Genomic DNA, 25,352 nt, shown 5'->3' with positions numbered 1-25,352 from the left:
GTATTTTATACTAGAGTAATGACCAAACCTATATGGTTCACATACCTTCAAGCTGGACTGTATATATTATATGTGTGTGTGTATATAAGCATCAGAATAAACAAAGACAATAATACATTGCTTGTAGGAATGTAATGGCATCTTCAGCTTCTTATGATAAAATTACAAACAACAGTTTGGATAAACAGTTTATGGAGAGTTTTCCTTTTATTTAACTGGTGCAAATAACATGCTGGAATACTGGTATACAGTATGTGAGAGAGTTATGCCAGTCTAGGCTGCCCCACCCTTGAATGTGATTTTGTTGCCTGGTCCCTATTAGCTGGTTTACCCTAGTATATATTTACAGTTGCTTCTGGCAAATCTAGAAAAAGGGGTAAGCATGAATGTTTCATGGTATGTCCTGGACCTAAAATTTGCCACACCACAGTCAAATAAATAATTGATCAAAATTCTGAGATGAAAGAGCGGTCGCTTGGTTCAAGCTATGAACAATGTCACGCAACGGAAATGTTAAGGATTTCACAATAAATATTTGAGAAAAGATCTACATGCATGAGGGGCTATGTAACACTGTTGCAACTGCTCATTGCTTGTACGTGGTATATGGTGAATCTACTGCAGTTATGTCAAGGAAGGGTTTAGAGCATGTTATACTCCATTTGCTACCTCTTTACAACAACTTAAAAATTTTTGTAGGGAAGGTTATCAGGATTCATGTATCCTGCGTTTTATGCACCTACTCGAGCGATGAACAGTGCATCATCAAGTGGAAAGTGAAGTTGAACTAGGTTTGCTTACAAATCACATCATGTCTGCAGCATGTCTAAATCATGTGTACAGTTGAGTTGTATTTTCGCTGAGATGTACGTCGCTTTGGAGAAAAAACCGTCTGCTAAATGAATAAATCATGTAAATGTTGTAAATTGGGGACAAAAATATTTATCAATAGTAATGGACAAAATTGGAGGTGGGGCTTACCTAATCCATTCCATGGCTATTCTAAAAAGTACATGATCATGTTATGTAAATTGGATACTTGCAGGCTTTAGCGATTCACTTCCATTTCTGTCTCTTATAAATCCCGTCAGACCTGTCCTTCTTCCCGCGCGCTGCAGCCGGGGGACCTGTTAATTAGAGGTTAATCAAAGCTTACAGCTTTTTCGCGAGTCCATATGCGAGTAACACATTCTGAGGCTCCCACGGTGTCACCGGGAGTTCGAGCGCTCGCCACACCAGCACGCACAGGCGGGCGCGCGTGGAAATCGAAAGAACTCTGGAAGTGCGCGCGAGGTGCAGCAGTACGACACGCACGTGCCGCGGGGGTGCGCGCGCGAGGGCACATTTCCAGGTGGGGGGTTCAGCGCGCGGCTTTCCGTCGATGGAAAAGACATAAACGTGCGCAGCGCTCGTCTGCGGCTTCTCAGGGAACCGCAAACCTTCCGCTCGACGTTACCGTCCGGCGCATGGCAGGATCCGCAAACGCAGTGGCGCGCGGCGGTTGGCTCGCGGCATTTGGCTCGTCCGTGAGCATGTCGGAGGAGAAGCCGAGGAAGAAGGCGTTCTACCTGGTAGGAATGAGGGCGCTGAGCGGCGGCGGCGGCAGGCAGCCAGCGGCGCACGGCAACAACAACAACAACCACCACAGCAACGGCGGCACTATGCCCTTCATGATCCACTGCCACATCGGGAAGGAGATCAAGCACATCTGCAGCAACTGCAGCCGTGGGGACGAGGCGCGGGACGGTGAGCGTCAGTGTGTTTGTGTGTTCCTCGTGGAGCAGCTGCTGCCGTGTAACGTAACGGGCTGCAGATCCACGCGACCGCACCACAAGCCTCTATTTCAACCATTTTTTATGCGGGACGTACGTTCCACATTCCACACACACTGCCTGAGCGAGACCAACAATATTATTGATGATAATGTGTGTATTTTCTATATATATATATATATATCAGCTTTGCCAGTTTGTTATTATTATTATTTTTTAAACTTCCAAAATAGCCGTTATTTTTACATATTTTCTTCCGCTTGTGACTACTCAGTCGGTCTCTACAGTTTTCATATTTCAATGATTAAATTGTGTGGCTGCAATCCGTTATAATAATAAAGTCATGCACCAGGGGGCTTAGTTTGTCGTGTTGACCTCACACACTGACTGTGACATGTTCATCTGGCCTGGCGGATATTTATTTATTTATGTGTAGTTATGGCGTCACTAACTTTCTTCTCGATGTACAAAATGTGTAACCGATTCTTCGTTCGAGGCTCGTGCGTCCCCCCTCCCCCCCCCCCATTTGAGTTAAAAGAGCATTTTTCTTCTGTGTCATTCTTTCACTGTACGGACGCGTTGAAATGCTGACGTATCGGTTTTTTTGGTCAGCTTCATTTGAAAAGTGAATTTTTTACTTCAGGTAATAACTCGCACCTTCACCTTGAGTTTTTTTGTTTGACGGATGTATCTGAAGTTCTTGAGGGAGTCGATTAAAAAAAAGCTGCATCATGTGTGAAATTGTTTAAAATTATCTATACTAAAGGCTTCTGCAGCAGCTTGTTGAAGGCTTGTTGTAGTAGGAAAACCATTAATGTTATGATATCACAGTTAGGTTCGTGTCCTGGCAGTTGGTATGTACAGTACATTTTTTTTTTTTGTGACCAAAACATTTTGTATCATTCATAGTCACTTCACTCCCCTCTTGCTGCTTTATCCATTACAGGAATCACTGTTGTGTAAAAGTGCTTGACTGTCCAGTCCTCTTTTTTTTTTTTTTTGTCATGACTTGACTGTCAGGTATTTTGGTCACAGTTTGCCTTTTTTTTTTTTTTTGCCTTGGGTGGGACAGATGTTTGACGGTATGTCACCAGTTTGAGATCACACAACAGCATCTCCGTACAGTGATGTGTGTGTTTGTTAACCCTTACACATCCAGTGTTATTGCTTCTATCCGGTCACCATAACCCACACATCGTCTGAACCGCTTGTCCCATAGGGGGTCGCGGGGAGCCGGAGCCTAACCCGGCAACACAGGGCATAAGGCTGGAGGAGGAGGGGACACACCCAGGATGGAACGCCAGTCCATCGCAAGGCACCCCAAGCGGGACTCGAACCCCAGACCCACCGAAGAGCAGGACCCGGTCCAACCCACTGCGCCCCCCTCACCATAACCTGTTGAGACTTATTTAAATCAGGATCAGACATCGACATGTCTCAATATATTTAAACTGATTAAACTTTAAGGGGGATGCACTTACTTTTTCCACATCTTTATAGATGATGCAGTCTTTCAGAAGTAAGCTTGAGCTCCTCCAGTTTAGGCTTAAAGGTATAAAATATTTCAAGTACACTTCTGCGTTATTGTTTTCTCTCTGGGTATTTGTTTTTGGTTAGAGCTCCTGCCTTTGGAACCAAAGGTCGCAGGTTCAAATCTCACTTCCAGTTCTAGTACTCTTGAGCAAGGTATTTACCTTAAATTGCTCTAGTGAAATTACACAGCTGTGTATATAGGTAGGTAGATTAACACTGTAAATCGCTTTGGAGAAAAGTGTCAGCTTAGTAAATAAATATGAATTTCATAACTTTGCCTTGAACAAAGACATCATATAAATCAATAAATGTAAATAACGTAAATCCAATATCTTTTTTTAATTTTTGACCTTTGCCTTTGGCAGTTTATCTTTGCCCTTTAACCCTCAGCCAATGAGAAACCCAGGGTAACGAATTAATATGTCATTAACCTGAATGAACCAAGACTGAATCAGCCTGTCTTTGGGCATCATGTATAAAACGTGTGCTTCGCTTATTGTGGTATGTGATGGAAGGACATGGTCGCCTGTAATAACTTTTTTTTTTTTTGTGTGTGTGTGGTTCTAAGTGTGCACCCATATTCTTACCTTATTTTTATATGTAGTTTATTCTAAGGTGCTGTGAGGCAAGTGTGACACACTGTATTCCCATTCTGTCCTTTCTTACTGGTGCTCTAATGCTTTTTGTATGCATTCATGTTCAGCATTTTGGTAGGAATGGATGTAGTGTGTGCGTGCGCGTGCCCTGCTCCTGGCGCAGATTATCTGTGTCTGAAGCAGCACAGCATAGATATCCTGTCCCTCCGTGGGTCTAATCCTAGGCCGTGGAGCGTGTTGTGTCTAGCAGAATGTGTGGTTGCATTGTGCTGCAGGGGGTGGAAGAGCTCGTAAGACCCTTGGTGGGGGGTTTTTGTGGCATCACAGCACTCTTCTTACTAGATCCAAGTACTTCCTGTGAGGCCAGACCTCCAGCAAACCCTACCTTGTACCTTTTGTCTCAAAGAACTCTGCTGGCTGGTTTGGGTCAGGGGCTGAAAGGCTTTGAGGGTCGGGTTGCTTTAATAAGTTTCTTTTTCATTAAGCATTATCAAAGATGTGTGCTGCTTTAGAGTAAAAGTGTCCTCTGGATAAATACCTGTAAGCGTGCTTTTGTGTCCGCTTGCCATTGTGGCGTATGACAGAAAGGACATACAAGAACATTAGTGTTTCTTATGATGTGGAGTCCAAAAGGCTGACAGCACTGCACATGGTGAGCCGCAGGCATGTTGACTCTAGAGCCCCTTGATCAGAGATATTCACTGCTCCGCGCCTCCAGTTGACCGGATGGCTAAATGAGAGCATAAAAACAGTAGACAGTGGGACGGTAAGCTAAAGGACTGGTGGTATAGATGTGTGCGGCAGTGGTGGACGTCATCCGTTGACCTCCACAGGGCTCCCAGTAGCCCTTCCCCCTTCTCCTCAGATCTCCAGGCATACTCTAAACACTGCTGCTGGTGTCTGGACTCTCGCCAGACAGACGTGGTACTTAGCCTCTCTATCCAGAGTCACAGATGCAAATGATGAATGAGTGTCAGATATTGCCCCTCCGCTTTGGGTTGTGGGCGAGCTCAATTTGTACAGCGATTGTCAAGCAGCCGTACAGTGGAGTCTTCCATTTGTGTATTTCTGTTACCCAAATAACTTGTTTTTCAATGCTTATGGTGGGGAAACTTTTGATAGGTCCAGAATCTTTCTTTTTCCCCCTCCACTTTCATCATTGACAGAGGCATTTGCAGCTAGGATCTGAGTTAAAATTCCCTGCATTTAGAGCAATAAGCAGTACATGCATTCCTCTACTCCCCCTGCAGCTGAGGAAGTGGAAAGACTGGCTGCGATGCGTTCGGAGTCCCTCGTTCCCGGCACCCACACACCACCCATCCGGAGGAGAAGCAAGTTTGCCACGCTGGGTCGCCTCTTCAAGCCCTGGAAGTGGAGGAAGAAGAAGAGTGAGAAGTTTAAGCAGACCTCAGCAGGTAAGATCCTCCCTTTTTATATCCTCTGGATTTAAGCATTTTTTCTGAACTTCTTTCCAAGCTCTATCCTGTAATCGAGATGTTCAGAAAAATCCGAAGACTTCAGTCCTACAAAGCTGCAGGGTGTGCTGAGGTTGAGTGCTTTTTCCCAGGTCAATGGCCAAGACCTTAGCTCTGTATCTGCAACGTCTCCTTCTCTGGAAGGTGGGCCAAGCAATACAAGAAGTTGCTGATTTTCCAGCTGTCCTTCTTTCTCACTCACATACACACAAACCCCTGCTATGTTACTGGCCTCCTTTCTGGTATTAGAACCTGTTTAGTCATGCGGCATAGTGGACTTTGATGGGGGGGGGCTGCTGACAAAGCACAATGTGATTGGATGGAGTGGAAGTGCAGTGGTGCACTGCTTTGGCAAAGCAGGATGAAGGTGGGCTCTCTTGAAAAAGCAGCGGGTTATTGGACAGAGTCAGGCATTGATTGGCAGGAAATGGTGCCTTAACTAGGCCTGTGAGGAATGAGTCATACTAATTCCAGGCACTGGGTTGCTGCGACACTTTTTTTGTTTTGTTTTTCCATGCTGCAGGTTTTTTGCAGCTAGCAAGTAGAGTGTTTGGAAAGGGACAATGAGCGTTCCCATTCTTTTAAGTCTTTAATAGGTGGACTGTACCATGTGACAGTACTGCTTGCTAATGTTCACCCTATTAATAATGTGTTGTTGTTTTGTAACAGTTTTGATTTTGATGCTCTGGGAAATTTTACATTTTGCCACTTTCCTCTAGATGGGGGAACAAAAAACTGATGCGACACTTGTTTCTGAAACAAGAATAATATTTAGAATGCAGAAAAAATGTTCAGAGTTTTATTTTAATGTGTATATCACTGTTCATTTTCATCTCTGGCTGGGGCACTTCCTTCTAAATTGTCCTCTTTTAATTGGCTCACTACACCCAGTGTCCCGCTGGCCATTAAAAAATGTTGACAAAGAACTGCAGGCTGTGGGTGGGGTTTACTTATCCCATCTTCAGCAGTTTTCCTTTATCATTAAACACTGGATTTCAAAAGTCTTTCAGGTTACATGTTTATTTTGCATAAGTGTACTCATAGGCACAACATGTACAAATCACCAGAATTTTTTTGGTCCTTTTTCTTATCTAATGTATGTAATGTACCCTGTGATTCTTTGTTAAAGGATACTTAAACAGTAAAATGTTTTGTTTTGTAGGACTCCTCATTTAAGATATTTTTAATGGTTATATTTTGGTTTTATTTCTCTTTATGACTTGCTTGGTAAGAAATTAAATGTCAGCAGAGATGGTGCTGTTTAATTGCACTTCCATATTCCACGGTGTGCTTGGAAAAAATATCTAAACTAACGTGCGAAAGTCGAGCTGAATATTGTTCTTAGTTTGTGTTTCTCAGTGGCTTAACACAACCTTAAGCACAAGTTACCAGCCGTTAATAATTTCCACTAATTTGCGGGAAGAGAGCAATTTTTGGTGAGTTTCTTTTAGAATTTTTTTCTGTATGTGCAAGCATTCAATGCGATGTAAATTCTGAAGTGGGAGGTAACTTTACAAAGCCCAACCTCTTGCTGTTAAATCAATAACAGGCTCTTTCTCTCTTAACTGCATCCCTTCAAAATTTACATTTATTATTTTAGATGATGCTTTTCTCCAAAATGACTTAGTGTTAAGGTTACAATTACTTACCCATTTTTACAGTTGGGTAATTTTTACTAGTGCATTTTAGGGTAAGTACCTTGCTCAAGGGTACTACAGCTAGAGGTGGGGATTAAACCTGTGACCTTTGGACCCAAAGGAGCAGTAGCTCTAACCACTATGCTACCAGTTGCCCCAGTTTTGCCAGCTGAAATGACACAGAAGACATCACACATCCAGTTAAATGTTAAATTACATGAATGTAAGATGTGAATTTGCTTAAACTGTTTTATTTAAAACCAAGAAGCCTCTGCTTTGACCTGCACCCTCCTGCCTGTCTGATGCTGAGCTGGAGCTGAATGCTGTGTTGCCATGGAACCGGCCCAGTCGTACAAACTGTGCGAAATGGATAACGGCTCTCTTCCTCCACTCCACGCCTTGCCTGGCAGGAACAGATACACACACCTCACCTTACACTTCTTTGGTGCACTGTAGCTGCCTGCAGGGATCTGTGACATTATGTGATCGCTCTATTTGTGAGCCTGGTGAGAAAAGGTGGTGGTTGCCTGACCTTGTTGTCATGCAGAAACCAACCCTGTTGGTCTTTTTTTTTGACATGAACCTGAAGATGTGGTCTATGTATTACGATTGACACAGTCATGCTATTGTGGTATTGCATGAAATTAGGTTTCTGTGCCCAGTTATTTGGAGCAATCTGTGAATCTGTCATTGCTCCCAATGTGGACTAATGGCAGGTATTTGGGCAAGTCGCAGTCCACTGGTGTATTTTTCTGCAAGAGAAACTTAGTAATTTAAATTATGGATTTGTTTTGCGTGTTGTCCTGGTGAAGTTACTTCTAATCCTAGGAAGCAGTCCTTCCTGAAAGGTTTAAAGAATGTCTGGATCTTAAACCGCTCAATGTCTTATGTATAGAAGAGTGTGTGTGGATCGGTGTACGCTACTAGTCTTGTATTGCCATGTCTCATTTCCAACTTGTGCTGCCCTTTGCCCATTTTAGGCTGGAGCTAGAACGGATAATTAAAGGAAAGTGAGATTCTGTAGCGTCCTGTGGGGGTTTGCGTAAATCCTTAACATGAAAGGTTTGGCTTAAAAAAGAAGAAGAAGATTTTTAAAGAAATTATCTTTTAACGTTTCCTAGTGACAGTACTTTCTGAGTTGACCACGTAGCAGCTACAGGACATTTTTCAGAAAGCTTTGCCACCTCCCTGCGCCCAAGGTTATAGTGAAACAAACCCCCCCCCCCCCCCCTTCTCCCCCTGCAGGAGCTCAGGAAGCAGCCCATTCCATTGCTTACTTTTTCATTGGGTTTATTAAAGAGTCTGATTTGATGGTGATGATCTGAAACATTACTTGTCACAGGTTTGCAGAAAATGTTTGTATGTGTAGACTGACTGGACAAATTTTGTTAGCGTTTGAGGATTTAAGCCCTCAGTTTTAGTGTTTAGGGTCTGTCCCTGTTTGTGGGTTTAACAGGGATTTTACTTTTTAATATATTAAATTTCACTCCCAAGGAGGTGTGAGTGAGCTGCAATGGTGTGATAAGGACCCAGATGGATGCTTCATTTTGAACCTAACCATGGTGCTCTTCCATGCTCCAAGTCAACTGTTTTTGAAGCCAAGAAAAGCTCTTCCACAAACAACACTCTCCTACAGTGGTACCGATAACCACATGACATGTAAACTAAAAACAGCAGACATGCAAACCAAACCGGTACAGAGATGAGATGCAAGCTAAGTAGTGGAACTACAACTTTTAAAAATAAGGGGGATGAGTGCTGCTCATTTTAGTTTATGTTTCTGTTTCCTTTTTTTTATTTGGAAAAAAAATCTTTCTTGGCTTTTGCATTTTTAGGCCACCATTCACTTCCCTCATATGGAATATTAGCATTGGCTGTTCATTCTGTTTATGGATAGTACTTTCTTAAACTGGGCTATGCCAGCCTTTATTCAGGGCAAGTGGGGATACTTATGTGCACATCCCAGGTAGGATTTCTTAATTTTTGTAAGTGTCCCCATTTCTTATGTAGATACATGAAAATTTATGTGCGCAGCACTTGTCCCTGAGCTGCACGGAACCATAATCACATCAACCCAACAGATCCGTGGGACTCGGCGTGAGCACCACTGAATGTCATGGGCAGCCCAAGGTCACAGCAGTGTCTCTGTGCCAGGTATTTTGAGGTACTGCGTCAATAACTGTTCCTTTTATAGGGATTGCCCAATTTCTATGACTTTCCCTTCCCAGGACAACATTTTTTACATATGAACACAAAGTACTTTATACAGAACAGCAATTACTGCTGTATTCCTCTAGTGTCGGAGATGCAAAAAGAAAATCTGTGGTGTTCACTTGGAGGGGGAGACTCTGAAATGAATACAAGTAACTATTTAACTGAAGATAAGGGGGTTATGGGAAGGGAGCGTTTGCTTAGTAACCCTGGATTCTTTTTTGCACCGATAGAAAGATATTTAATTTGGTTAGAATAGTGAAAGCATTTACTTTGACTATTTCAGTTCCTTATCATAACACAACAAAATTTTCCCATCGTTAATGACTAATACTTTATAGTTTTTATTATTAATATTGTATGTCTGTATACTTGCAGTCATTCAGATCTTTGTGTTCCTACATACTGCATGCTTAATTCCTCAAAAACAATATTCATACATATTCAGTGTTTATGGATTAATTCAGCCTTTAATGCAAAAATCAGAACGGTAAAAGGATAGTTGGTAGCAAAATGTTTAGAGCTTCTGCCTTTGGACTCAAAGGTTGCTGGTTTAAATCCCTCCTCTAGCTGTAGTACCCTTGAGAAATGTAGCTACTTTTGAATTGCTCCAGCATCTGGCTGAACAATTATAGATAGCTTAACATGTTAAGTCACTTTGGAGAAAAGTGTCACCTAATGAATAAATGTAAAGAGAAAAGAAATCTATGAAAACAGTGTAAAGGATTTCATACTCATTGAACAAATGAAGTGTCTCACAATGCCAGACTGTGTGATTCAACATGAGTTTGATCTTTGCTCATGTTTGCAGTTGCACAGGAGTTTGTATGTTCTCATGTTTGTGGGGGTTTCCTCCCAAAGACATGTTTCAGGTTAACTGGTGACTCTGAATTGTCGGGTGTGTGTGTGTTTCTGCATGTACCCATGCTCTAAAGAGTCAGGAGAAAATAACAGCAAAAACAGGAGAGTAAACAAAAAGAAGCTGACCGAACATGTGCCCACAATAACCACTGAGATGATGCTTGGCATGCTGTGGTTCTTGTGCCTCACCTATGAGCATAAAGCATCCTTTGAAGGATGAAATAGGCTTTTTTTTGGCACTGAGTGGCTGCTGTAGCCCCAGTTCTTTTTTGTAATTGGGAATTTTTTAACATTTGCAGAAAAGTGCTATTAAATTATGTTCTTCAGAAATGCAGAATTTCGGAAGTCTAATGTTTATATCTCAGGGATGATTATCTATTGGATGGTGGAGCTGGAATGACTTAGGACTCAGAGTCATATTACTTTTAATTTTTGATGTCTTGGTTCCAGTTTCAAAATTTTTGTAGAACATCTGCCACATCAGTGCCATGAAAGCACAAAATCCTTCTGAATTAGAGAAAATTTGAATTAAGGTGACTTCAAAAGGGAATTTAAACATGAGCAGATAATTCTTATACTTCTCCTGTAAAACATTCTGCTTTGCTTTCTGGGATCTATTTTCATGTTTCCATCTCTGTCTGTACTTTCCCTCCTGTGGTGTGTCTTCAGTGAATTGGTGTGAGCAACAGGAGCGTGACATGAGATGCGGTGATGGCGTATTTTGCTCAGTAGTTAAGGTTTTTTTCATATTGCAGTACAGTGCCTTCTCATTTGGAACACGATGGCCTTCTCTCCCGCAGTTGCACCTGCTGGTGGGACACTCTCCCTCCTGCGCCCTGTCAAGCTGTTCCTCCAGCTGTCGTCCCGTTCCGCAGCACCATGCTTGTAGCACAAGGGCCCTGTCGCCTCCTGGTCCTCACAGGTGGTGTTTGAGTTGAGGTCTCATGAATGACTCAGAGTTCTGCCACCTTGTATCTTTGTCCTGCGCCCATACTGTTTGCACCATGGGGTGGTGACTCAGAGTTGGCCATTGCTGGAAGGACCAGGGCCTTGCCACCAGCTCAGGACTGGCCTCCAAGAAGCTCTGGCTCTGCTACTATCCTTTCTGGCTGCTTGCTTACGTGAAAGAGAGATTACACTTTTCACTAACTGAAAAACCAAGACTAATTTAAAAAAGAAAAAAAAAAATTGCCTGCCTACTTGTGTTTCCTTATGCAATTTGATGCTGCTTTGAGTAAATACTAATGTTTATGGATGTCTGCACTGATGTTTTCATCGAAAAGGCACATGGCAGTTGTTGATGTAATTCCAAAGGGGGATTGAGGCCATGGAGGAAATGTACTCTCATGGATGTAATCAGAGAGATGCTGTGGGTGCGGCTCAGGCTACTCTGTCTGGTCTGGCACTCATTGCTGACTGGTGTTGTTTCTCTTTCAGCTCTGGAGAGAAAGATCTCTACGAGGCAGAGTAGGGAGGAGCTCATCAAGCGGGGAGTGCTGAAGGAGATCTTCGAGAAAGGTGAGGAGAAAGCCAAGCTTGGGCATAGAGGGAGTGGGAGGGTATGACTGTGATTTGGTTTCAGGAACGAGTTGCTCCTGATGTTAATCACGCATATGGAAGTTGTGGATTAAATGTTTGCTGGCTTCTGAGGTTTCTTTATCATGCCGATTGCTTTGTTGTTCATGGCCAAACCTTCTAGTGGATGACTGTTTCATAGCTGTGTGTTTTCGCCTTTATTATCTCCTTGTGATACCTCATTTGGAAAATTTGGAAAAGGATGTTTACATCATCATGCTTGGTATTTCATCAGCTTTAGGGATATGGATGATAGGTTGAGGGTGAAGGAAGTGGTTATGAAAGGCTGAAAGGTACAGTGGCGATTAGCCTAAGCAGCTGATGTCATACTCTAGATGGGAGTAGGTTTTCTGAGTACAGCTTCATAAGAACCTCCGTTCCAGGAGTCATCAATGTAATTGGTAGTTAGGTGCATGACCTTAGCCTCAGGCACATGACAGCAGACTTGTCTGCTTGGACTGGTGATGTTCCATTTCACAGTGTAAACGTGAAAAACAGAGCTGGCTGTTGAATCTGTGTTTCAGGGAGGATTTTTGTTGGGTTTTATTAGCTGAGTCATGTTGCTAGTGGCTACTTCAAAGAACCTGGACTAGCAGATATCAAAGTATCTTGAACTGGATCTTTACCTTTAAGAGGACCCAGGTTTGGATTCTTGCTCCTGCTGTAGTACCTGTGAGCAAGATACCTACTCTGAACTACTCCAGTAAAAATGATCCATGTGTATAAATGAATAACTCACAGTAAGTTACTTTTTGAGAAAGTGTTGGCTAATTGAATAAATACGATGTTAGTCTATGATTCATGCAAGTATTTTTCTTCACCTACTGTAGATGTTCAGTTTTGAATCTTAAGTTGTATTTCTGAAGTCCCTGTAGAATTTGTTCATGCAATTCAGATGGCAGTTAAAGTGGGTCCTTATTTCCCCTATATCTATATTCCATTTAAAAAAAAAAAAAAAAAAAAAAAAAAAATCAGACTAAATGCCTCTAGTGCCCCCCCAGCTCAGGTCCTTGCCTGCTATTATTATACTTCTAAACTGGAGCATCAGTGTCATGTTAATAGAGAAATGGGATACATAAAACAAGGGATGAATTATATTTTCTGAAAATATGGATTGTTGGGCAGAACATTTTTAAACTGTTGGGCTACCAGTTCAGCTGCTTCAGTTTGAAATGGTAAACGGCTAAGCGGTGCATGATTGCAAGCTGTACTTTAAAAGTCTTGTCAAGTCAGGCAGAGGCTGTTCATCAGACCCAGTCTGACTTGCTGCATCGGAGTCTCATGTTTAATTGGCGTCAGCCTGACTGCAGTCAACACTGTCGGTTTCTCAGCCTGACCAACATTTCACTGTGTGAAAGAATCTCTAGTTTCTGGTGAATTACTCTGGCAAAACCATAAGCGCCGAACTGACCTTGGTATTTTTCCTTCTTTGGTCAAATGTACACAGATACCTTTTTTTATTTCATTTAAATAACATTAGTGCACTGTGCAGAGATTGATAGTTAAAAACAATGCTCAAAAGTGCTTACCTTTAAAACGATACCTGTTCAAGATTGTAGCTGAGTAAAGGAGGAAAAAGCAGGTAAAGAAACTACTAAAGTATTAACTTATTTTGATTCTTAATGGGGTTTTCTAGTGTTCTGAACCACTGGCAACATTAACAGCTTCGATATAGTTTTACCTTTTGTTACATAACTTATCAGACCCTCATTTACAGCATAACTTGTACTGTTACAGTCTTTTTAAGTTGCAAGGATTATGCAACTAGTTAAACAGTGTTTCTTTCAGTGTGACTTGGCTCTTTAAGTTGTATTCTGTTAGTAATGTTGACACTGATGTTCTGGGTGGAAAACATGCTGCGTTTTTACCCAACTGCATTAAATGTTAAATTACTTTAATTGCTAAATAAGTTCACAGAATTATTGCTCAGACATATGTTACATTCTCAGTGCCATATGCTAACATTTGTCACCGCAATAGCTTGGGTGTGGGCCTTTTAAATAAAGGAAAGATAATTTTAAGAAGTAACCTCAAAAATATAACGTGTTCTGCCATTGCTGACAATTACACTGTCTCATTTGGAAGACATGCAGTTAGAGTAATAAGTGGCATATAAATTTGGATTTAAAGTACATACCTTTTGTGAACTTTGTGGAACTCTGTTCTGGTATTAATTGTCTAACTAGCTCTCCAGTAGCAGGTATAAGAAAACCAAAATATTGAGTTATACATCATTATGTTGTCAAACACTACTTACATGTTAGTAAAAGGCAAAATTCCATTTTTGCTACCACAGTCCATATGGTTAATAAATAAAATATGAGCAGCCTAGCCAGTAGCTTAGTTTGAGAACAATAGACAAACTTTAAAGTTCAGCTCTGACAATTTAGGGGGGGGGGGTACTATTTTAACTTATTGTTTTTCCTCTCAGCTGTGCCTTAGTTTCTGTTGAATCTGAATGAACAATGTTGTCAGTTAAGGTGGCATATTTACATGTATTCATTTAGCAGCCACTTTTCTCCAAAGTGACTTACAATGGATACTATGTAGTGTTACTATCAGCCCACACACCTTATTCACCAAGGTGACTTACACTGCTAGGTACACTACTTACAATGGGTCACTCATCCGTACATCAGTGAAACACGCTCTCTCTCTGTCACTCACACACTATGGTTGAACCTGAACAGCATGTCTTTGGACTGTGGGAGAAAACCGGAGCACCCGGAGGAAACCCACATTCTCTCGCACTACCACACTGTGAGACAGCAGCGCTGCTCGCTGTGTCGCCCAACACAAAACTCAGCAAAAAAAAAAAAAAAAAGTGAGTGAAAAACTGAATGCTGACCAATGAAGACCACTGAAAGTAAGGAAGTGTAAATTACATATCCAGAAATTAAGTAAAAGTAACAGAGTAAATGTAACTGGTTACTACCAGCACCATGTTGATATGAGCATGAAATGTCAAGTTGTATATATGAAAAACCAAATCAGTGATTGCATACTTTGATGAATGCAGGAAGTATGGCTTGAAAGAACTTAAACAGTTGTTAAACACCTGCCAGGATGATGTTTTTGGAAGACGCAGTAGTTAAGGTGGACAAGCGAATAACTACGATCATGTAGTGACCACATCCGGATACAAATTCCAAAGCATCTAATGGTGATGTTTTATAAAGGCTCTCTTTAGCAGGTGCTCTCCCCTCCCTCCAGACACCCACACTGATTTGTGAGTTTCAGCCACTTCCCATGCACTTTATTTGTGGACAGCAATGAGCCATAGCTAAATGTGTTTTATTAATTTATGTATTTTTAATGCCTCTGTCTCATATCAGACGGTACAATCCCTCTTCCAAAGGACGAAGGGAAGTTTGAAAACGGACGGTCACCGGTTTCCAGCACGTTGGAACGTGACGGCATAGATCGCACCTGTCAGGTGCTGCCCAGTCCTGAACTCATGGAAGGAACAGGAACAGGTAACTCTCCGCTGTACTCTGGCCATCGTTGTCACCAAATGTACCCCTTCAATGAAGGCTTCGGGCTCTAAAACAGGTAATGTGTACTTCTCTTAAAACAAACTCTTTTGAAGCAGCAGTACAGTTTTTAACAACTTGTCATTTCGCTGGCTTGAAGTTACACTTGTACCATTTTTTCTGCCACATTTGCTTTGTGTGTTTGTCATCGGCTGCTGCATAATGCTATTTGAAGGCATGAACCGGAAATTAACTAGCTTTGACGCAGTGCTTAATCAGACTTTCTCAGATTCATGTCTTGCTCTGGAGACATCCAAGTACGTCAGTGGCCAGTAATGCCAAGGACATGCAGCATACTGAAGTGGATGAGGAGTAATTACACAGCACCACCTTAATTATGTTTTCTTTCTGACCATATAGGTCTTTTTTTTTTTTTTTTTTTTTTTTTTTTTTAAAATGAGCTAGGAATTGAAAAACTGGTATAGCAGTAATGGTGACAGCTGCGGGCTTAGAGAGCTGCTTTTCTTTCCCCTGTCTCAGCACTTAGTTTCTTTACTGAAGTCATAATATGGATAATATATCACCCCGGCACTTGTGTTCCAGGCATTAATCTGGTGCAATGTTAATGTACCCTGAATCTGATAGAACGGGGAACCTTAGTCCTCATGCCATGACATTTTGAGTTTATTTAGCTTGGCTGCAATAAAGTGGTAGTATATTGATGCATGGGACTGAAAGCTGTTGGATTAGGCCATGCTAAATGGTCTATGGTTCGTGTGTTTTCCTGGAATCGCACAGGAAGTGGTGTCTTTGCAATGTTTGTGTTGTTGCTGCTTGTCTTCTGTAAAGACAGTTGTCATTCTGTTTTTGCATGATGTATAAAGATATTTATAACATTTAAAGATGTGTGTTACCGCTGGACTTTCTGGTAGCCATTTCTGTTTCATTATGCATAGTGTTTGCAAGTGAACAGTGAGCACTTGCAGTGACCCCCAGTGAATCATGGGCAGCCTACACAACATTTTGTACTGTTTTGTTACCAGAGGCTATCTTGGACAACTATCCTGGGATATATTCAGGGGCATAATAAGACCGATTGCATGGATGATAAGCAACTTTTTATTTTTAACGTTACGTCTTATGTGACCTGATGTCCCGATACATTTTAACTTAAAATTTGTTTATTCTGCTTTATCTTCTGCTTTGTTGGGCCTCAATTGGCAGATGTTTACCCTTATACTTGGTAAAACATGCATTGGGCTCTGAGCAAGGTCTTTATTCTTTGGCTGCTTATTGCCCATATGTTTTTGTACATTAGTTTTTATAGTTTGGGTCTTTCTCATAGTTAAAATTTTTTTCTTTCTTTCTTTCTTTCTTTCTTTAAAATGAGGGTCTTTAAATTGTTCATTTTTGTACAGGAAGAATAGCTTATTTTTGGCTGCAGTTGTGGTTCGAAAGTCAGCTCAAACAGTGGTAGGAAAGAGCAGTGCGTTTCCCTACATTTGAGCACTTATTTTCAGCTCAAAGCATAGATAAATAGCTTTTTGTCTTTGTCTCATGATATTGCAGATAAAGAAACTGCATCTGTGGATTTTAGCTTGAACTATGGATGATTAATTCTGTATCACTTTGAGCTGTCTGTGTGTCAGGTGTTGCATACAAACAGTGTTAGTGTGTGTGTGTGTGTGTGTGTGTGTGTGTGTGTTTTATTTGGTAGTGTCAAGGGAGCTTGTTACTCTTCACCAGTCCCGATACACACATCGTTTCCCTTCCAAGAATAATACTGTGCATGCTATTCACTGTAGGAGGTCTCTTGAAAATGGCTTGTTCTGCCAAACTCTCTATCTTTGGCTCAATTGAGGAGATGGATATTATGCACCCCTCTTTTCTGTTGTCTTTCCTTCGTGATTAGCTTCTGTGGAGTTACAGGCAGCGGTTGAAGTGGGAGTCTGTCCCCAGGACCACTCTATGAAGCCCCCTGCAACACTTCCAGCATCCAAGAAACCCATTGCCTTTCCTGGCGAAGGTCAGGACATGCCTGTGAAGCAGGCTTCCTTCCACAAGCAGCCTCCTGCGTTGCCCCCAAAACCGTTTACCAGGATGCCCAATCACATTACCGGTGAGTCTTGCGCTATCATCTCATCTTATGTCTAGATGGGCTTTCAAACTGAAGAACGAGGTTTTTGACCCTTGGAGAGAAGGTGTGAGTGGTTTCGTGAGCACCAATGGTCTAAATGTCTCTAATTTTGACATTTGCCATTTCAAGCTGTCTTGTGAAAGGGTTGGTAATCTGCATATTTCTGACATGCCTCTAAATTTGTCACTACTACATTTCAGCTGAAACTCACAATGTGAGGTTGTTATTTAAAAATGATCTAAGAGTGCTTGAAGGACACTCATGGATCCCAGGTGTCTGACTGTATCCCTCCACTTTCCTCTCAGATTCAGGCCAGCCCGTGAAGTTACCCTGCATGGTGGGCAAGTTGTCCCCACCACTGCCACCCAAAAAGGTGATGATCTGTGTGCCCACTGGGGGCATGGAGTCCTCGCTGTCTGCCTTCCCCCAGAAGTGCCCTGGCCCACAACCTTTACTTGCGCACCATGGCACCTCGCTACCCACTGCGGTCTCCAGCCACACCCACCCATTGGGGTATGGCACCCTCCCTGTCCCCTTGCATCCACCCAGCCGTGTCATCGAGGAGCTTAACAAGACCCTGGCACTCACCATGCAGCGGCTAGAAAGGTGGGTGAGTTTGTCTGTGAGCTGTGTGTTGCTGGGCATTAGGCTTTCTGCTGGCTTGTGAAGGTTTGTAAGGTGGCGATGGATATGGGGCTCAGGGACCCTGTGGACATGAGTTTCTAGGCTGATCATCCTTGCTGCCTTACATAAAAAGCAGTGATTAGAAATGGAATTATAATGTGGGAATTTCTTTGTAAATCCATCACTGCTTTTTTGCCAGAGGATCTTCAGTATTTCATATTCAAACTATGTCTCACATGTCCTTGTACTCCTCTTTCCCCCTTTGGTAGTGCTATGTTACAAGGGGGAGCATAAAACATGAAGAAAGGAAGAGCCTTTGAACCCCTCTAATGTTCTGAAGTTCATTTGTGTGCTTGAAAGATACCATTTCTTCACTGACAGAAATGTTCAAGGTGGAAGCAGAGGAGAGTATAATATTCATTTAAGTTTTATTGATTAACTGTAATCAATTTGCTAAAAAGTGAGTTTCCTCATTGTGACCAGTGGTGCAGTTTCAGAGTAAAGCAGACACTTAAAATGGGACAAAGCAGAATTTTACAAGGGTGTCGTCAAATGAAATGTCAAGGATAAGCTTTTTGCACCTTGCAGTTTGCAGCAGACTTCTGTCATACTGAAATTGTCGTTTGTAAAACCCCCTGACTAAAATCTGGTTACAACTTGTCCATAATGACAGGGTGACGGCATAATGGCAGAGCTATCCATTTCTCTGATTTTACTCATAGTGACTTAGCTATGAACCAGCTGCTGCTGTTTTCATCGTCGTTGTCCTCCATGGCATTTATTTATTAATTTAGTCAGTAAACTGCAAATAACTTCATTCTCAGTTACATGGATTGTGTGAAAAGTTGTATGGGACACTTCAAACTTAAACCAAGCCTCTCACTGAGCACTTGGTGTATTTGGTTTGCTGGTAGTTGGTGTCTTTAGTTTATGGTATGTGGCAGCAGTGGTGGGAGAAGTGAGATTATGAAGTTGTCAAAATTTTGCTCAAGGTTATAGCACTCCGAATTCAGCCCATATGCCAAAGATTGGGAATGGGGTGTGATTCAGGGTTTGCCTTTGGAGATGGATTTAGACAATATTAAATGTTTCAAATCCTGGTGCCAGCTTACACTGAAAGGCTGACCTTGCCCTTCATTGATGCTGATCTCATGGGTTGTCCCACCACAGCTTTGGAGGCTGGTTGGAGGTGGGGGAGGACTTGACATAGCCTTACCTCATGCACCCGTCCATCGTGACATCCGTTCTGTCTGGAACATCCGCCACCTCAGAGATGGATCGCAGTGATGTCTGTCTGCGGGTAGAGAAGGCAAATTGATCCTCTTTTTCCTGTACATCTGGCATTTATACCACTGATATTTTATGTTGGGTGCCCTTGTCTGCAGTGTTTTATTTCATATCAGATACAGCCTCAGGCCTCCAGGATAAACTCTTGGACATTTCGCTTCATATAGTTAATTAAAAGAAAAAAGATTACTTCAGTCTCCATTATTCTTGAGACACTGACCTGGAAATGATTGTTGGGTCCTCTATTCAGATGCAGAAGTTCCCCAGCCCACTTTCACAGTGAATATGACTTCTTGGAGGAAAGCAGTCTTTTGTTTGTACATATGTGTCATCAGCAGTTAAAATGTTAATATCTATCTAGAAATAAGTCATTTTTAATTTAACTGCTGTTTTTAGAACAAGCCTGTTAATCCCAAAAACTGGAATGTTGCTCTGGAATGATCTCTTGGCATTCAAACAATCTCATGAATAAAGTGCTATAAAGTGTAGTGATTTACTGAATATTGTCATTCATTTCACAATAAAATTAGCAAAATGTTGCTGTGGCTGCTGCACTCTTGTTGCACATAGTTTTGTTGAGGGTGGTTGTTCATGGTACTTACGGTGGTAAAACGTTTGTACATCATGCTTTCGTTATATGACTATTTGCATCTGCAGATGTGTAGTAGTGATTCTGTTGCTAATACAACAGAGTACGTTGTTTGCTCCTGTTAAGCAGCTGTTGAGTTTAGTTGGACCATGATGGACGTGTGTTTCTCAGTAAACTGCACTATTGGGACAGGCTGCCTTTCACAGGCCAGTTTGCCACATTTTCCTGAATTCGCAAAGCAAAGCTTTGGCTTGTTTGTATTGCCTTTAGTTTTCTTTTTTCATGATGCATCTGCAGTCCCACTTGATCAGCGGCTGGTCCCCTGGTACCGCTTTCCTTCCCAGCCCTACTCTAATTGGATCTCTGCCTTGGCTCAGAGGAGCAGTCGCTCTGTATCCTTCCTTCCCAGAAGGCTTAACAGCTGGTGGGTCTGGCACCGGTAGCTTGAAGAATCCTCTGCCTTGTTGGTGCTGGCATGTTCATACATCACAGTAGCCTTTTAGCTTGTTCTCTAAAATTCAAGCCTCAAACTAAAGTCCTTTTTCTCCTGACTTTGCACTGTTATTCTGCATAGGATTTTATAGGATAAAACACAAGAAGGGCTTCTCAATGTTTCACAGGATATGACCAGGGCTATGTTTCAAGAATTAGGATAACACCACTTTATTCCCTAGCCATGTGAGACCCGATGTGTCACAGATGACTGACAGTGGACTGAGACATACCTCCTTTTCTTCTGGCTGGAGGTGGAGACAGGGCTGGATGTACGAGGCATATGTCTGTCAGTTGCTGCCTGTTTTCCCTGAGCAGACAGAACCTTTTAGTTTCCTCCATTGGATCATAGCTGCTGCTTAAGAACGAGTGGCCATTGAAAAACTTTGCTCCTAATGGTGTTCTCGGAGGAGAACGAGGCAGGCGGTGTCAGTACGATAGGTGTTCATGTTTGACCGCGCCATTACAAGAAGGTGAGCTGCATTTTTCCACTCAGAAACAATCCTGTGAATATAAAATGATTTTTACAAAAGTAAGGTGTCATGTGGAGTGTTTGACACAGTCAGATCAACCGTTTTATTGCCTTAGTTTAATTGCTTTTGTGCCCTTCTTTTTAATGTCATGGTTGCCCTGAGTATCTCCCTGAGGTTCCTGCCAGCAGCCTGAAGGCTTGGATTAATTCATATGGGCTGTGAAATTAGATGGCATTCCTTTGGTTTCCATTTGTGTCACTTACAAGCCAGGTTGTTAACCATTCTACATGTTGATATATTTTTGGTTAAAGTGTTTCATTGAGTTTGTACTTTATCGGTGTAATAAGTAATTGTTTAAAATTTAGATTCTTGTTTTCATGGTGAGCTGCCTTTTGGCAAAGTAGAATTTGGGTATGTTCTCTCCATGGTGTGAGTGCAGTTGCAGATTTTAATTTATTTTCTTCATTGTACTCTGTTGCAGTGCTTGGTAAGTTAGCGTATGATTGACTAGAAAAGCTCTTTTCTGCGATCTGGAAGGCATGATAGTGCTGCACTGATACTGCTATCTCTGAGCTGCCCCACCACTGAAAGACTCTGGCTTTCCTCTCCTTACTGTTCCCACAGCTCGGCACTGCATGTGGTCCCCACAGTAGTCATTGAGTGTGAAGATGACAAGGAAAACCTGCCCAACGAGTCTGACTATGAGGACTTACCCAGCATGTACAAGGATGAGGAGGAAGAAGGTGACGATGATGATGAAGATGAGGATGACGATGACACTCTGTATACCAGTAAGAAATTACCTGACTTTACCACACTGTTGACTAATAATGTCCCACTTGGTGTTACTGAATAACTTGGTCTTCCAAACCGTCGATCAGTAGTTGAAGTTTACAAACCTGGATTGCAAAACTTGAGTGAGAGGTGGGGGGCGGGAGGCAGTGGTGATGAGTTTTGTGCCTTAAGTACTGTGTGGTAAATTTTGCCCCTTTCGGTGAGAATCCACTTGGTTTTAGTATAGTGTTTATTCAAGGGACTCAATGAGGAAGTTGGGGCTCTCTTATATGTCTACTTGTCACTCGGGCAACTCAGGGTGCCTTTCTTTGATACTGTGAAAGGAGATAGTAGTCCATAGCTGCTGGACCCTGGAGATTAGCCCTCCAGTTTACCCTAATCACATGCTCATTTCTGTTAAGACATTCATTGCGTCAGTTTTGTTAAATCCCTCACAGATGCAATTTTCCTTTTGCTGAGTTAAGCATCATAGCAGCTGGTTTCCTAGACATGGCACCTTGGACACCAGTCTTCCATTATCCCCCCCATCCTGTTCCAAAATGTGCACAAGATTGATGTCATTTAACCTCTAACATCTCCTGCCAAAGTTTAAAAAAAAAAAAAAAAAGTAATTGAATTTTTTAGTTTGTCATGACTAATGCTATATTGATATATAGCATTAAAATTTCATTAATTGGCCCACTGTCAACAACTGCTTATCCCGATTCAGGGTTGTCTTGCTCCAGAGTCTATTCCCATTACATAGGGTGTGTGTGTCAGGGTACACCTTGGATAGGATGGGAGTTCATCACAGGGCAATCACACACATTTACTTGCACATATACACAGAGGTCAGGTCAGAGGCACCAGTTCACCTGAAACACATTTTTGGACTGTGGGAGGAAACCCACAGGAAGAACATGCAAACAGCACACAGACTGTGTCAGAAGCTTTGAGACTCAAGCTCTATGGGCTGCACTGCCATGCTGCCCTTACATATTAATAGATATTTAATATGTTTGATATGCCTAATTGCAAATGTATGGAAACAGTTTGTACAAGGAAGATTGAGTGCATCTTGATGAAACTGTGTGTAGAGTTAACTGATGTGTTATTACAAAGTGGTGTTTCACCTCCTTGGGTTCAGGACTTCTCTTTCTTGATACAAACTAACTTTGAAGTTGTCCTTCTTACTAAAGACAACATAGTTCACAGAAATATAACTGGAGGCACAATTTGTCAAGTCTGGCTTTGTGTGAAGGTGGAGTTTGAGAGTAATTAGGGCCCTCTGTGCCAACTGGCTGTAATTGTTAGCTAGCCACTCATGAGTCACTCATGACGACAATCACAGCCTAATCCTGCACGTGTAATTGCTTACCCCCCACCCTCCCCCTGAACAGAGCGATCCCAGAGGAAGGCAATGCTTGGTGGAAGTGTGTGTGTGTGTGTGTGTGTGTGTGTGTGTGTGTGCGCACGCGCGCGCTTCCTAATGGACCTCTTACTGTTGGTCATCCCTTACAGAGCCATTTTGGTCCCTAAAGTTTTTTTTCGGGTGCTGATTCTTTGAAAAACTGCTAGAACTCTTAGTCAAACATTTAAATGTTCATTCACACACAATAATGCATGGATCCCATAGTAGTTTGTATTACTGCTGAACATCAACCTAACCTACTTTGCATTATTTTTAAGACAATTTAATGTTATTGAACGTGTGACATTTGAGAGAATGCTTATATACCTTTGGCCCACTTATATGCTAGTGCTGCCGCACCACGGCTGGTGTGCTTAACCTGTTTCTCCCGCATCCGCCTCCCTGCAACAGGTACACTGGCCCTGAAGGTGCTGAGGAAGGACTCTCTGGCCATCAAGCTGATCAATCGGCCATCACAGCGTGAGCTGGAGGAGAAGAATATCCTCCCCATGCAGACGGATGAGGAGCGGTTGGAGGCCCGCCAGCAGATAGGCACCAAGCTCACACGGTGAAAGCCCAGTTCTGTTTCTCTTTCCTGTTTTTCCCAGCAGGAACCTATAATGGAAGCCAAATACAAAAGACTAGGAACTGTCATGGTTAAGCCTTTATTTAAAGGTATAATGATTTGGGAAATTTAATTTAAAGGTCAAACATTTATGAAAAGGTTCAGAGTGAGAGGTGATGCACAAACTGTCAGGTCCTTGGAACATGATTTATTTTAGTAGCATTACGTTCTACTTCCACACATTGTCAGCACTGTCTGCAGGTGTACAGGGACCTCAGTGTAGGACACAGGAGAACAGTGCTGTAAGGTGTCTAATATGTACAGGGAATCACTTTGGCTTCATCTGTGCTCTGCTGTTACTAAATACAGTATCTGATAATTGTACTTTTCCATTAAAGCATTTCCCCTCATTAGACTCCACCCCCACAGCCATTTTTGTATTTCTCATCATTCCTCCTGTCCATTTTTCACCAGCTGTCTGAATAACCATCAGATCAAATTACTGGCTCAAACAACTTTTGGTGTATATCCATGGCCTGCAGGTGTTGAAGTTCACAGTTCAATTTTGTCATCTACAGGCAGGTGACATTTACCCCACGATGCTGGTAGTTGAGTCCTATAGGTGACTTGTTTCTTCCCATATACAGTAGATGTGTATGTACAGGACTGTTTCCATTGTGCAGATTTTTTGGCAGTGAGGGGGTTGTTGCTTCCACTCTCTTGCTGATCTGAGGTTTCCTCTTGAGGGCATCCAAACTGCACTTCACATGAGGACATTGAGCAGTCGTTTTAAAGTTTGTACTTTTCCATTTAAGCATTTACCCTCCAGATAGCTCAGGTGGCGCTACAGATGAGTTCATCAAGACTGCGATGTGAATGGTGTGGACCTATGAGCGAAGCTAAAAGTCAGTGCTTGGACAGAAACGACACCTGTGCTCCACAGTTAATGTCACTACTGGTTTGGAGGGGGGCGGTCTCACCTTTCTGTATAGTACCCCCCTTTCCCGTTGTTTCTCTCTAATTATTTAGGTGCATCTGAAGGAATGACAAAAATTCACATAAGTGTAAAATCAAAGTACATCAGAAGGAAAATAAGGTCAAGATTAAGGCTTAATGTAAGAAATTCTCAACATTTTCATTTGTTATTCTGTTTTGTTCATTGATTTATGTATTTATCTGTGAAATCTCCTACCTATAGCCCCTGTGTACTGCTTTGTGTGGAAAGCGAAATTGACCAGTGCCACAAGGCTCTCTTGTAACCTGCATCTGAAATGATTCTTGTTTTGTTCAATAGGGTATCATTTGCTTTTGTGGAACACATGACGCATAAAGAACTACAGTATATATAGATTTCATGTCATAAATGGAGGTATTGATAAGAGGGCAGAGAGACCTTTGAAACGCTCAGTTGCTCCAGTAGCAGCACGTCATTGCCCGACTTTGTGGCTGAAAGGGAACTGAAACCCATTGCGATGCTTGTCACGAGTTGGCCTCCACAATGATGTCAGTTTGCCGTTCCACTGGGGCCGTGTGACTGAGGTATGCTCGTGGTTAGGGAACAGGAGGGTGAGACAGGAAGTGCATAATGAAACCAAACTGATATGACAGATGGAAAGTTAACTTGCATGTTTCCCCACCTCCACACCTCCCGTTGCTTTTCTTTTGTGTTGAAATGTCGACACATCAAGCTTGTTTCCGAGAGACACAGAGAAGCTGTAGCAAGAGATGGACCAGAGAATTGACCTGATCTAGGTTCTGCCTGAAATGGTCCATAAGTTGATCCGGGTTTTCTTCTGCAGGAGACTGAGTCAGCGTCCCACGGCGGAGGAGCTTGAGCAGAGGAACATCCTGAAACGTAAGCATTAGC

At 42.2% G+C, this 25,352-nt stretch overlaps 1 protein-coding gene across 5 annotated transcripts in view; it reads left to right on the top strand.

The window, feature by feature from the left end:
- Positions 1–25,352, top strand: part of phactr1 (phosphatase and actin regulator 1) — a 74,530-nt gene that overhangs the window by 41,521 nt on the left and 7,657 nt on the right. The window contains exons 1-9 of one of the 5 annotated variants that reach the window (XM_029246215.1): positions 872–1,746; positions 5,152–5,316; positions 11,523–11,603; positions 14,996–15,136; positions 17,046–17,252; positions 17,576–17,876; positions 21,360–21,526; positions 23,332–23,488; positions 25,285–25,340. In XM_029246215.1, coding sequence (XP_029102048.1) covers positions 1,176–1,746; positions 5,152–5,316; positions 11,523–11,603; positions 14,996–15,136; positions 17,046–17,252; positions 17,576–17,876; positions 21,360–21,526; positions 23,332–23,488; positions 25,285–25,340 — 1,846 coding nt within the window. In that variant the 5' untranslated portion in view covers positions 872–1,175. Of the gene's footprint in view, positions 1–871; positions 1,747–2,397; positions 2,416–3,173; positions 3,325–5,151; positions 5,317–11,522; positions 11,604–14,995; positions 15,137–17,045; positions 17,253–17,575; positions 17,877–21,359; positions 21,527–23,331; positions 23,489–25,284; positions 25,341–25,352 lie in introns of those variants that run through there. The other 4 variants (XM_018760574.2, XM_018760576.2, XM_018760575.2 and 1 more) reach the window with 4 other exon arrangements.

The sequence above is a fragment of the Scleropages formosus genome, chromosome 19 (genome assembly GCF_900964775.1).
Source record: "Scleropages formosus chromosome 19, fSclFor1.1, whole genome shotgun sequence".
In the NCBI taxonomy this organism is placed as follows: Eukaryota; Metazoa; Chordata; class Actinopteri; order Osteoglossiformes; family Osteoglossidae; genus Scleropages; species Scleropages formosus.
This window is presented reverse-complemented; position numbering and strand designations above follow the sequence as displayed.